This window comes from Schistocerca nitens, chromosome 11 (assembly GCF_023898315.1).
Source record: "Schistocerca nitens isolate TAMUIC-IGC-003100 chromosome 11, iqSchNite1.1, whole genome shotgun sequence".
NCBI lineage: Eukaryota > Metazoa > Arthropoda > Insecta > Orthoptera > Acrididae > Schistocerca > Schistocerca nitens.
Genome location: NC_064624.1, coordinates 103589366 through 103604657, shown reverse-complemented (window position 1 = coordinate 103604657; position 15292 = coordinate 103589366). Strand labels below are relative to the sequence as shown.

General features: G+C 41.9%; 1 protein-coding gene across 3 annotated transcripts in view; it reads right to left on the bottom strand.

Annotated features, from left to right (window-relative positions):
* LOC126213133 (sorting nexin-13-like) overlaps positions 1 to 15292 on the bottom strand; it is a 399760-nt gene that overhangs the window by 150211 nt on the left and 234257 nt on the right. For all 3 annotated transcript variants that reach the window (XM_049940749.1, XM_049940751.1, XM_049940750.1), the window contains one exon: positions 9312 to 9434. In XM_049940749.1, the coding sequence (XP_049796706.1) occupies positions 9312 to 9434 (123 nt within the window). The remainder of the gene's footprint in view (positions 1 to 9311; positions 9435 to 15292) is intronic.

The window sequence follows — 15292 nt, the reverse complement described above, 5'->3', positions numbered from 1 at the left end:
ATCTGATTGTGGAAAATTTAATAACAAAAAAATTTGATTGTAAGTCTATTGCTAGATTTTCTAACAGTTTGCACAGATTCGTGTAAGATTTACATATGTTAAAACCATTACATTTGGGACAACAGACTATTCATATTCTGACAGATATAGCAAAGAAAGTGTTAAATGTCCTACATTCCTCCATTATCCCCTATTTTCACTGCTGTCAACTGAATGCTAGTCCACCATTACAATTCACTGAACCTGTCCGAAGACACATCTTTAAGTTTTTGTGAAGACAATGAAGGAAAAATCTGTACTGGTGCAAATTGTTTTACACTATCTGGTCAAAAGTATTCGACACCTGTATGTAATGCACAACTGACCACTAGATGTCTTGCAGGTGGACCTGCACAAATAAAAGAAGTTGGTGAGTACTGTGTTGTCAGTACAGAGACAGCGGCAGCAGAATGGGTTTGCCAGGAAATTTCAGAGACTCCGAACGTGGACTACTCCACGAACGTCACCTTATAGCTGGAGTCACAAATGGCGGCAGTCAAGTTTAGACTCGTTCTGGGCACCTACATCACGCGTTCTAGGGCAGCCGACGAGCACCGAGTAATGTTCGGGGCACTCTGCTGCGAACATTCCGACCCCGCTAGGTTTGCTCGAGTGGACTGTTGGTGATGTGACTGTGAAGGGGACATGTGAAGGACTGATCACAGCTCAACTGAGACCAGGTAGACCTCATGTACACTATGTGATCAAAAGTATACATACACCCCTAAAAACATACGTTTTTGATATTAGGTGCATTGTGCTGCCACCTACTGCCAGGTACTCCATATCAGCGACCTCAGTAGTCATTAGACACCGCGAGAGAGCAGAATGGGGTGCTTCACGGAACTCGTGGACTTCAAATGTGGTCAGGTGATTGGGTGTCACTTGTGTCATACGTCTGTACACGAGATTTCCACACTTGCGAACATCCCTAGGCCCACTGTTTCCGATGTGATAGTGAAGTGGAAACATGAAGGGACACGTACAGCACAAAAGCGTACAGGCCGAGCTCGTCTGTCGACTAACAGAGACCGCCAACAGTTGAAGAGGGTCGTAATGTGTAATTGCCAGGCATCTATCCAGACCATCACACAGGAATTCCAAACTGCATCAGGATTCACTGCAAGTACTACGACAGTTAGGCGGGAGGTGAGAAAACTTGGATTTCACGATCGAGCGGCTGACCATAAGCCACTAATCACACCTGTAAATGCCAAACGATGCCTCAGTCAGTGTGAGGAGCCTAAACACTGAACCATTGAACAGTGGAAAAATGTTGTGTGGAGTGACAAATCACGGTGCACAATGCGGTGATCCGATGGCTGGGTGTGGGTATGGTGAATACCCAGTGAACATCATCTGCCAGCATGTGTAGTGCCAACAGTAAAATTCGGAGGCGGTGGTGTTGTGGTGTGGTCATGTTTTCCTTGGAGGGGGCTTGCACTCCTTTTTGGTTTGCATGCCACTATCACAGCACAGGCCTACACTGATGTTTTAAGCTCCTTCTCGCTTCCCACTGTTGAAGAGCAATTCGGGGATGGCGACTGCATCTTTAAACACGATTGAGCACCTGTTCATAATGCACGGTCTGTGGCGGCGTGGTTACACGACAACAACATCCCAGTAATGGACTGGCCTGCACAGAGTCCTGACCTCAATCCTATAGAACACATTTGGGATGTTTTGGAACGCCGACTTCATACCAAGCGCAATGACAGACATCGATACCTCAGTGCAGCACTCCGTGAAGAATGGGCTGCCGTTCCTCACGAAACCTTCCAGCACCCGATTGAAACTATGCCTGCGAGTGTGGAAGCGGTCATCAATGCTAGGGTTGGGGTAACACCACACTGAATACCAGCATTTTAAGTTACCTGGCATTTTAAGTTATTTTCAGCCAGGTGTCCTGATACTTTTGATCACACAGTGTACTGACAAACAGGGACCACTGAACATTGCAGAAGACGGTTGTAAAAAAAATTGCATAACATCAATGGAGAAAATTACTCCCGAGTTCTAAATTGCTACCAGCAATCCACGTGGCACAATGACTGTGTGCAATGAGTAAAAAAGAACGGCGGTACAATAAACGAGCAGCTGCTCGTAATCTACACAGGTCTGAAGTTGACATTAAGACAGCTCAAGGTGCCATCGAGAGCACCCCCGTGGGACAATCGGTGACTCGAGATGAGTTATTTACTGCCACTGTGCATAATGCCAACAGCGAGATACACGGGAGCTGGTGTTACGATATGGAGGTGTTTTCATGGTGAGGCTGTGGTCTCATTATTGCATAAAAAAAATAAAAATAAAAATAGACACACTAAATGTGGAAGGATAAGAATGCATTTTACAGCACTGTGTACTTGCCACAGTAAAGGAGCAGTTCAGAGACAGTCGCTGATTGTATCGGCATGCCAATGAAACCTGTTATAAAGCAGCTTCTGTGAGGCAACAGTCTGTGGGCAGTGACATCCCTGAAATGGACTGGCCTGCCCAGGGCGCCAACTCAAATTTCGACGGAACACTTCTGTGATCGTTTAGAAAGTCAACTTCGCTCCAGATCCCGGCACTCGAGTTCACTACCTCCTCAGAACGGTAACAGAAAACTGGAAACAGTCAACCGCCCTGCTAATGGAGAAAGTACCTCCTGACGATGGCAGAAGAAAGACGATCGGGTAGGTTAAGGGAAATGTTATGGGAAGAATATAGAAACGAGATACTTGTGTACCCCTTCGTACAAGAAGAAATTAAAAAAATTATTTTAAGATTGAAAAAGAAAAAAATCTCCAGGACAAGACAGGATTCCTCCCGAAGTAATACAAGCCTTATGTTACCAATGAAATAGTTACTTGTGTGATCTGATCAACGAGTGTGTATTGCAAGGAAGGGCCCCGACACTGTGGAAGAATTCTGAAGTAACAATAATTAGTAAAGGGCAAGAAAAGGATCCTATTATATCCAAATCCTACAGACCAGTTTGTCTTTTGAACGTTCTCAGCAAGAGATTTGAAAAGCTATTATGCTAAAGACTACAAGATCACAACCTGCTTTGCGAGATAAGCCCTCACCAATACGGGTTTAAAAGAGGCTAGTCAACTGAAGATGCAATTAATAAGGCAATTTCGCTAGCGACAGATACTCATTCTACGTACGCCCTAGCAATGACGACCGATGTTGCTGGCGCCTTCAATGACCTACATCGGCCGTCTTTCTTTGGTCGCCTTAGGGATTTGGAGAGTCCAGAATTGCGTGAGAGATTATTGCCACAGGTGACGTGCTTCTGTAAGATGCCCAGGAATGAAACTAATGAAGGTAACAACAAAAGGCTTTCCACAGTGGTCAGTGTGTGTAGTCCGGAGTTTTGGGCTGTAGCAATAGACCCCATACTACAGAAGTTACACGACAGCGGTAACATAAGCGGACTGGTGGCATTTGTAGATGATGTGCTGTTCATTGTAAGTGGTAACTCCAAAAGAATTATAGAAGACAAATGTAACGCAGCCCTCCACAACTTCACAAAAGAACGTAACTGCCGTTGGATGGGGACCTAATAAGAAATCGAAAAATTAAATTAAATGATGTAACAATTAGGAGAAGTGGAGTAACGATATATCTAGGGGTATTTCTGGAACAATGCCATAACTTTACACAACACGTAAAGGAAGCATGTAGAAAAGGTACAAATCTGATGAATAAAATTGTAACCACTGCAAATAGGCAATTTTGGCTTCCTTGAAGATAATCAAGAGTATACCACCAATCTATATTACTACCAGTCATAGGATATGGCACGAGCAATTGGGCTCACAGGTTGCTGTTAGTGAAGCCAGTCTCGGTAGTGGCAACAGTGCAATGAGGTGCTCTACTACGATTAACTGGCTCCTACTGCACTACCTCGAGTGATACTTTGTCAGTAATTATAGGAATATGGACACTGGACTTGGAAATTAGGAAAGGGGAGCCTCCTTCCGGTTAAAGAAAGGCAATCAAATGGTAGTACGAAGGGTGCTCGGAACTGTGCCGCAAGGTTCGGTCTCGGGTTCCTCTGCTGTTCTTAATATATATTAATGACTTGCCATTCTATATTCACGAAGATGAAAAGCTGGTACTTTTTGCCGATGATACAAGTATAGCTATCACACCCGACAGACGAGAATTAACTGGTGAAATTGTAAACGATGTTTTTCAGAAAATCATTAAGTGGTTCTCTGCAAATGGGCTCTCATTAAACTTTGACAAAACACAGTATATACAGTTCCATACAGTAAATGGAATGACACCATTAATAAATATAGACTTCGATCAGAAATCGGTAGCTAAGATAGGATATTCAAAATTTCTAGGTGTATGCATTGATGAGGGGTTGAACTGGTAAAAATGCACTGAGGATCTGCTGAAATGTTTGAGTTCAGCTACTTATGCTATTAGGGTCATTGCAAATTTTGGAGATATAAATCTGAGTAAATTAGCTTACCACACCTACTTTCATTCTCTGCTTTCATATGGCATCATATTCTGGGGTAACTCATCATCGAGTAAAAGAGTGTTCATTGCACAAAAGTGTGTAATCAGAATAATTGCTGGAGCTCATCCAAGATCATCCTGCAGGCACTTATTTAAAAAGCTAGAAATCATCACTGTAGCCTAATAATATATATATTCACTTATGAAATTTGTTATTAACAATCCGAACGAATTCAAAAGTAATAGCAGTGTACATGGCTACAACACTAGGAGAAAGGATGATCTTCACTACTTGAGGTTAAATCTAACTTTGGCTCAGAAGGGGTAAATTATGCTGCCACTAAAGTCTTTGTTCACCTACCTAATAGCATCAAAAGTCTGACAGATAGCCATATAGCATTTAAAGGGAAATTAGATGAATTTTTGGACATAGTAACTGGGTAATTTCCCCAAACACCACAAAAAATAAAATAAAAGAATAAAAAAACAAAAAATAAAAAAATAAAAAATATTGTGTAATGTAATATCTTGTATAGACACCTTTTATTAACCTGACACGTTCCACATCATTACAAAGTGTTGTATTCATGATCTATGGAACAAGTACTAATCTAATCTAATCTAATCTGAGACCCATTTGAAAAAGGAAATAAAAGATCGCACATTACAACTGAGGAAAAATGAATGGGACACTTCAGTACTGGCAGGAGACTGTACCAATTTCTCACTAACATTATAGAGAGATTAAAAATGAGATTTCTTAGGTATTAAGGGTATTGGATCCCAAAGCAGCACCAGGGAATGAGTCAACCTGGTCCATCTCTGACAATACTGCAGCCGCAGTATCCGGGGCAGTCGAGGAAGACTTCACGACACATTCAACCGTAAGCCACCGTGCTGCCATCCGGGCAAAACGGCATACTCTGCACACGGAGAGAATACGACTTAGGTTGGTGACGACTGAGCAAAATACTGACATAATCTATATTGCTCGGCTGCAAGTGATCGTGGAAGGGTGGACTTCAAGGAGTGAGTTATGTGTGAAACTACTAGAAATGCTGCCAAACTGCTGCTCGACTCCCGAAGAATCCAGCAGACTAAGGCTGTTGACCGGGGTAGTATTATGGCAGATCCAGTAGCAGAGATAACCATCTACAAGTTCAACGTGCCAAAATAAATGGACAGACAGAGAACAAATTCTGTTGTGTTTGTAGGGGTAAATGGTTAAAGATTCAATGTAGTTTTGGAGCAGTAGAAATAGTTGCGCTCTCTCTCTCTCTCTCTCTCTCTCTCTCTCTCTCTCTCTCTCTCTCTGGAGGAGGTAGTGAATTAACTAATTAATTTATTCTTAATAATTACAGCTTCTTATCTGGAAAGATAAAATACATAATTTAATACTATCCAAGGAAATGGGATTTGAATGGCCTATTTTGGCTTTTCAGATAATAGGCTGTAATTATGAAGAAAAAATAAATTCACTACCTCCTCTGGTTTGGGTTTGAGGGTGAGTGGGCTGCCATTCCTCCACATAATGTCCACGAATAGGTTTCCGCATACTTTCGATGAGATACTGTGTATCTGAAACCACTTCGCTTTACACTTTTGTACGTGCTCAAAGTAACAGTGGCGACAGAATTTCCATTATGTTTTGGATCACAAAACCATAGTTTTGGGTGGATGCAACAGCTTCTCGAGGTGATGAAAATCATGGTTGATGTACTTTTTCCTTTTTTTCTCCCCATACAAAAACAAGAGAAAGTTGTTAGAAGATAAATCACATGAATATAGGCAATGAGACATTAATTTGATGTTTCTGCCCACCAAATAATCAACTGTTTGACATGTCTGTGACTGTTAGCATTGTCACAATTAAGAACAAAGTATCATTTCCCAATGATTTTCCTCACTTCAGTGATGCAGTGATTTGTTGCAAACAAATTCTCATACATCATTTGGCATTAACTGCTTTCCTCTAATACGAGCTGTTCTGATGCAGTTCCATAGGGCATGGGTATTCCCAGGCACCCTCAGCTTGCCCTGGGACAGGTGAAGCTAGAATAGGCTACCAGCCAGGTGGCTTTACGGCATTCATTCTTCCGGGCATGCACAGACTATTCAGCCCCCCACACAACCGTGTGTTCGGTCGGTGCAGTACAGCTGCGTAGCTACAGCTCGACAGCTAGGCAGATATTTGCCCACTGCTACCTAGCTGTGATTGTGGATGCTCCACTGCCCTGCCTGTCGGCGCACGAGCCAGAACAGCGAGACATTAACTGGCGGTCTTAACAGCTAAAGACAAAGACAAAGGCAAAGGTAATCTTTTCCTTGCAAGTACTTCCTAAAAAAAAACATTTCTGTTGGTCTCATTTATCTTGGAGCACCCAAACAGTCAATTTGTGCTTAGTTTCTAGCTCATATGGATATATCCACATTCTGTCCCTCTTTAGAAAATTGCATACATATTTTGCACACACTCAGTTGAAATTTTTGGCCATTTCTGCCTACCAAATGATACACCCATGTTTTGAACTTCACTCAATTTGTGCAGAATGCATTTGGGACAGATGTTTTCACGGCTAGAAACTGATAGAAAATAAGATATACTGCAGTCCTCGATAGCCTATTGTTGACACTGTCTCCGGTTAAGTCTCATGCCGAACCTTCGATTGTGACGTGCACAGTGCCAATATTTTTTGTGCAATAATCAGTTAATTAACTTTGGTAAACTGTGCAAAATTCATCAATAACAGTCCCACTGCAATTTTAAAAAAAGAAAACAATTTTAAACAGATTTTCTGTAGATGATTTATTACCAGCAGTTGGACGAAATGATCCGAAGCACTATTGCTGAGTTATGGCATTACAAAAAATTTGAAATGGAAAGCATCACACAAAATTTCCACTTCTGCACTGCACTGCACTGCACTGCACTGCAAACAAAGAACTTATAATGCAAATTGGAAGGTGGAGGGGAGCAGAAAGAAAAGGAAAGGGAAGGAACTCCCAATGTTAGTTGCATCGGGACTTTCATGGACTCAGTGGTGCTGAATGAAAATGTGCACCGGACTGGGATTCAAACCCGGACTCTCTTGCTTATTAGGCATTTGCGTTAACCACTGTGTCACAGAGACACAGTGTTTATCGCAACTGTACAGATTATCCCGTACGCCCCTCAGCCAATCCACACATTCTTATAACAGAGATTCCTCCGTGGGCTATCAATCCACCACCTTCAGTGCGAATCCACAACCACGTTCGGTCTTCTGCAAGAATCTCAAAGTAGCGAGCACGGAGGTGGACAGGGACTGCGGGTAGGTGGACTATCCGAAGAGTGTGGTTCGGCCGAGGGACGTACCCGAGTCATCTGCGTTATTGTGACAAACACTGTGTCCAGATGGCAAAGTGATTTAACACAAATGCCTCATAAGCAGGAGATCCTTGGTTCGAATCCAAGTCTGGCACACATTTTCACTCATCTCCTAAGATTCCACTTAAAGTCACCTTCAATTTACATAATACGCATCACAGGTGGATTCCACGTGGTGGCCGGCCGGTGTGGCCGAGTGGTTCTAGGTGCTTCAGTCTAGAACCGCGCGACCGCTACAGTCGCAGGTTCGAATCCTGCCTCGGGCACGGATGTGTGTGCCGTCCTTAGGTTAGTTAGGTTTAAGTAGTTCTAAGTTCTAGGGGACTGATGACCTCAGATGTTAAGTCCCATAGAGCTCAGAACCATTTGAACCATTTTGATTCCATGTGCTGTCTGTCCTTTTGGACATTTCTGAAAGAACAGACATCCTGAACTCATACAGGGTGACAATTACGGAACTATATGAAACAAAAACATAAATTAATTACAAACTACGGCATGCACACTCTTTATTCCACGTACAGATATTCAGATTGAGGTTACGACATGTTTGATAGGCCTGCTATCATTGGCAATGATGCGGTGCAGACAAATAGCGAAATTCTGCACGACCCGCTGAAGTGTCGGAACATCGATACTGTCGATGACATCCTGACTGGCCGTTTTCAGCTCAACAGTGGTTTTGTGATTATTGCTGTACACCTTGTCTTTAAAACAGCCCCACAAGGAAGAGTCGCACGTGTTCTGATCCAGAGAATACGGCGGCCAATCGAGGCCCACGCCAGTGGCCTCCGGGTACCCCAGAGCCAGAATGCGGTCCCCCGAGTGGTCCTCCAGGACATTGAGCACTCTCCTGCTTCGATGGGGTCGAGCTCTGTCTTGCACGAACCACATCTTGTCGAAATCGGGGTCACTTTGGATAATGGGGATGAAATCGTCTTCCAAAGCCTTCACGTACCGTTCAGTAGTCACTGTGCCGTCAAGAAATAGTGCACCAATTATTCCACAACTGAACACTTACGCCACACAGTCACCTGTTGAGGTCGGAGAGACTTCTCGATCACAAAATGTAGGGTCTCAGTCCCCCAAATGCACCAATTCTGCCTGTTGACAAACCCATCCAAATGAAAGTAGGCTTCATTGCTAAACCAAACCGTGCATGCTCACAGTAATTCACATTGTGCCCTGCAACCAATGATGCTGTTTGAACGTCCTAACGCAAACCGCTCAAAAGTTTTGACAATTTTATTTCGTATAATTCAATAACTGCCATCTGGCATAAGCAAAGAACTTGGCTGATTTCTGACTGTCATAGCTTTAACAATAACAAAAGGACAAACTATCAAAGAACAGTATTTGGTGGTGGTGACGGTGTTTTGTAGAAACATTACAGGGAGACTCGGTCGGCACAAGTGCACCTCTGTGGCCGCGCTCTCACCTGCAGCTTCTCGTACACGGCAGCCTGCGCCTCGTCGAACCAGGTCTCGTGCGGCGCCTCCGTGCGGATGCGGAAGAGCAGCTTCCTCACGACCGTCTCATCCAGGCGGAGCCGGGGAGAAGCCTGCGGCACAAGCCACACACTGACACTGGGCTGCTCTGGGCTACAGAGCCAGTTAGAATGACAAATTTATCAGAGCAGCTCTCTCTAGCTACAGAAGTATCAGAAATTAACAAGGGCACAGCTCCAGCTGAAAAGGTCATAAAAATGTTTAAAGGGCATTGCATTCTGATTATGAATGAAGAAGTTTCTATTCCTGCGGTATCCACAAATGAAACAGCCTGTGTACAATCGATTCTGTTATAATTTTAACAGTAGCTGTCACTGACAAAAAGCTGTTATTTATTAGGTTGGTACATACATTTATTTATTTATTTATTAGGTCAATACATAAGTCTGTAGCATTTTTGCTTTGCTTGTTGGTATTCCAGTAGTTATGGATTTATTTATCAATTGTCAGTTTTTATTTGTCTTTCAATGTTGTTCCTTGAGTTTACATTATTGTCATTTTGTGACCTGGAAATGGTGAGTGAAGCTGTGGACATAATAAAGCGGAAAGCCAAGAGGAGAAATCTGTACATTTCTGACATATTCTTTTGTTCCAGTTCGACTGAGGGGTAACAGCAGTCGAGTCAGCGAGAAACACTTGCACCAAAGGGGATAATACCAGCGGACAGTGCACCGCAAGAAAATGGTTTCCTCGTTTTAAGTAGGATTGTTTTGACATTAGTGCCTTTCCACATTCCGGAAGACCTTAAGGGTTCAATGAAGATCGTTTAAACACATTACTCCACAATGATTCACATCGAGGTACTCGAGAACTGGAAAATGTGATGAACTGTGATCATTCCACTGTCGTACGACACTGGCAGGCAATGGTGATGGGAAATGGTGTCTTTGCTCTATCGTGCTAATGTATGAAAAGGAAAGGAATAGTTGGGACCGTACAAAGACCTGCGTGCATCCACAAAAGATAAAGTTCTGCATCCGGTGGATCAGCAACTGTGCGATGCACTACAAATTGCTCACCGAGGTGTAACTATCACTGCTGACATTTACTGCCAACAAACGAGACATCTTGCAGACACAATCTGAGGACAATGACCAGGAAGAATGACTGAAGCGGTGCTACTCCAAGGTAACATCTGCCCATGTTCTGCTAGAATAATAAAAATAACTGTACAGGAGTTGGGTTTGGACATCATTCTGCACACACCTTACTCACCTGATTTAAGAAAAACTGAAAAATGGATTAAGTTGCCGGATTTGGCCCGAGAAGTAACAAGACTCTGAAGGTGCCAGACGTACTGGAACCAACGAACGCAGCTTTTTCACACGTCACTGCCAAACGCTGGTGGCATATAGAACAGCTAGTCATAAAAGAAGAGAAAATGTTGCGCCTGGTTGGCTTCGTGGATTCTGTTGTTGATAGGCTCGTTATCAACATAGCAGGTGACACTTCCAGAAATGAAATGTATTTCTCAAATTCAGATAAGGAAAGAGACGACTGACTGTAAGTAATAGCTTCAGTGGCTTCGATACTTAACTATACAGTGAAATCCTTAAATACTCTCTTACATTACACTCAGCTTATGCAGAAAAATTACCCTGTAGTCAAGTCAGGAATTTCCATCATTCTTGTTTTTAGTTACAATAGTTCATTAGATAAAAACGATAACATGTTGCGGTTTTTGCCTAGTCGTCTAAGGAGCGTATTGTGGGAGATTTGCAGTGTATTGTTTCATGCTGTTTAAAAATTAAACAACATCTATGGCTGTATTGCTCCTCTGCTCGTCTCGTTTTACGTGTGAACTGCAGCTGGCCACGTCACTGCAGGCTGGATGTATCAGCTGACCGGCCAGTGCTGCCCAAGTCAAATGCGCTTGTAAAGCTGTTGTCCCGTATTATCGCTACATCAATGTGCACACAATGCACAGCACAAAACATACCCTTATTATCCTACTTGACAGTACTCGAGACAGCTTGACTGCAGTCCCACGTGAAACGGAAATGCAATGAGGTTCCAGCAAATGTGGAACAGCACATAGTGCAATGTTTACATCAGGTTTATTCTTATAATGAATGGATTATACCAACTGCAGATGGCGAATGTCGCAAACAAGTGTCAGCGTCGAAATTTTTCAAGATACGATACCTCGTAAATGACTCCCACTAGAATCCTGTGACAAGCACCACTGACATTCAAATTTACCCAATGTCAGTAGCCATTGTTCCATTTAGAAAAGTGTACGTTTGCACAAAAAAAAAAAAAAATATTACACTTTCTATATATTACTACAATCTGTTGATTGGCTAACTATACGAGCACCTGACTACCAAACCATTCTGTGAAAACCACACATCAATACCACTTTCCATTTCCGCATTATCTGCAAAGCAAGGCTGCAGTGGTTCGCCCTGTGTATTTGGTGTCTGTTCCTTCGAACATGATCAAAAAAACAGACACCACATACATACTGTAACAGCTTGATATTAAATTAAAAGTATTTATGAATATTTGGGAGTAGCAATTTTTTAGTCTTCTGTCAAAGACTCAAGAGAGAATGTTGGTAATGAGATTCATTGAGTACCTATAGTATAAATTAAACTTACTCTGCCGTCATTGTTTGCAAAGTATGTTTTAATAATTTTCAATCTAAAAAAGTATTTCCACCTACATTCTGAATGAGAGAAACTTGTTATTCTATTTGTCGTACCAAATTTTTTAAACAATTTATTGAAATCCCACAAAAATGATTGTAATTTCAATTTTGATCGTGTTAAAACAATGTAATGAGCAAAAGCAATTGCTGTTGTATTTTTAGACAGCTGCAGCAGTCACCAGTTTTAGCTGGTTAATTAGTTAGTTAATTGTTGTCTGTTGGTTAGCTACATGAATCTGCGATAACTGCAAAGCTGAAATATCCCGTGTTAATTTTATTTAGAAATGTAATATTTACTCTGTGATTATTTGAGAAATCAAAAATCATAATAAACTGTGACAGTTAAATTTAAAAATATGGACTCTGCTACATTTTTATTTGATCGCAAAAAACGAAACCATACATCACGGAGTGAAGTGCAGATAAACAACCCCACTAATAAGGGGAGGTGCCTAGGGGTGGGATCTACTTTTTTTAAACAACTGATACAATGGTTTCTTCCATTTTTCTCATTTTATACTTTCGAATATGTCATTGCAATCATTATTTCTACTCCTCATTTTGTTTGAATTCAGTTTTATTTGTAATTATTTATATTGTTTAAACCTTCATCTGTGTTACTTTGTCCACATGTTTTAAATGTCTGTATGACAATTACCAACCAAGCTAGCTCACATCATGGAAGAGCTCCATGCAGTGCACCCTGGGTCACGCTGAGCCAAAACATTAGTTGGTACCAGACTCATTGTCTCGAGAGGATCTCCTGGCATCACGCACATGGAACAAAACATATCAGGTAATGGCTCTACTAAGAGATGTGCGACAAGAACAAGAAATATCAGACCTAGTCACCAAGTTTGTCAACTAAATATTGAAGGACACACACACACACACACACACACACACACACACACACACACACACACACACACACAAGACCAAGGTCAGCTGTTTTCATCGAACAACAAAATGGCGTGACACAAGCTGAAGATTCATACAGGTAACATTGTGTTCTCTTATCAGCAACAACCAAAGTACTAGATGGTTACTCTAGACAGGATCTTACATTTAGAAACACGTATTACATAAAATAAGTTCACACAACTATTCCACTGCGAGGCTCTGCAGAGATGAGTATCAGCAGATATGCCAAAAAACTCTGTACTCGCCCTAGGGAACTCTGCAATGTAGTATTGCACACCAGTGTGGTTACCAGCAAGCACATGAAGAAGGTGGACACCCAAGTACGCTGCTATGAGGATTATAAGTGGCTGTATAAAGACAACCACACTATACTGGTTCCCCATACTTAGCCATACAGCTCCGAAGCTCCAGTGAATGAATTTTTGAGAGTAATGAGTAATCTGCTACTTTCCATCCACAAAGATGCTCCAGTTTTGTAAACAGTTCAATTTCACTCTTGAAAAAAAAAAAAGATTACTGAATAGTTTCTGCAACATCATTTTAAATAGATTTCAGGGGAGTGTGCCTCGATTCTGTCATTGCCGACTGGCCGAAAGGTGGCAAACACTTGTCGACCTCCCCTTCCGAACAAACAAATGAACGAACCCGTCCAGTACTTTGGATGAAAACTTGTCACACGGTGTCGGCCACTGTATGCTGCGCGTGCTATACAACCCCTATTGGTGTCCAGTAATAGGTCTTTGGATACTTTTCATCAGACTGTGTATTTTGTATTCCTGCATGTTTGGTTAAACACAGAGACTAGACCATAAATGCAGTAAAACAAAACAATTCATATCAAACAAAGGAAAATCCGGGATGGAATAATGACAATATTATGAAAAGGTTAGATTGCTACTCACCATACAGCAGAGAGGTCAAATCGGAGACAGACACAAGAAAAAGATCTCTGGCCATAGCAGCCAGAGAGAGAGAGAGAGAGAGAGAGAGAGAGAGAGAGAGAGAGAGAGAGAGAGTGAGTGTGAGAGAGCTATTTCAGAAGAAGGCCTTCTGGCCAAAACCTTGCATGCTCTGTAGTCTTTTTGTTGTGCCTGTCCGAGACTCAACATCTACGCTACATGGTGAGCAACAATCTATGCTTTTCATAATATTGCTGTAGTAATTTATACAGTTGATAGCCATTTCTACCATTACGTATGGAACTATTTGGTGCGATCAAACACAGATCAGATTACACAATCAAATCTTCCACTGGCCCCTAGAATTATGACTCACAAGACTGATAAATGAAGTATTATTTGGCAAAAGGTATAAAACTTGCACAAAAGAATGTGTGTTTAACACATGGACCAGTAATACAGTTATTCTCTTATTCATTATATACATGCAAAGTAGAGTTTCACTGAAGTGATTAAAACACAGCAGAATGGAACAGCCTGTGACAACATTCTGAACGATTTGATCACCGTGACTTTTGATATTGGACTGCTGCAATGTGGTTACATAAAAAGTGAGGAGGTACATCCACATGTTGACATCATGTATGCATCCTCTTCCATTCCACTGTGTTTTAACACGCTGTAGACACAGCCCCAGCAGAACTCAGACAGCAGCAGTTAGTCACACAGATGATGCTCAAATCGTGCGCGTGCTGTGTTTAAAAATTCACAGCTGACATTGTGCCTTCTGTCAGTAGCGGTGTACACTGTGCGATGATGGGTCTCTGCACTGCCCTACCACACAGTTTTGGAACTCTGAACTGTGTGCACTCTACAAAAGCAAGCTACGTTTCTCGCTCGTGTAGAGCAGACGTCGAGTCGCAGACACGGACAATGAAAACACTATTAAACATTTAAGCTTTTGCCAAAAGCTCCTCTATGTGCCGAGTAGTAATATATCATTTTCAAAATATTATTGTTATTCCATCCTTGACTTCACACTATTTGGTTTTGCTCTGTGCTGTGTCCCATACTGCTTCCATCTGCTACCTGTATCTTTGTTGACCGACCTTCGTACTCTACCTGTTTTGTCATTGAGAACTTTGGCAACAGAAATATTTTCAATACCCTGGAAAAATAAATTGGTGATTCCAGTTCAGAAGGGAAGCCGACAATGCTGATACTGATCCAGATTTCTGTGTGGCTGAGTGCTGTGGTAAGCACTAAATAAAAGAAAATAATGTAGTGAAGGATTTGAAATACTGTATCGTCTAAATGAACATTTGTAAAACAGCTCTGGCAGAAGAAAGTATCATAAATACTGCACCCGACACATGGCTGCGAAGGGTATTCTGATTTCAGTAAAAGCCAGAAGCAAGAAACGTGCTGAAAACAA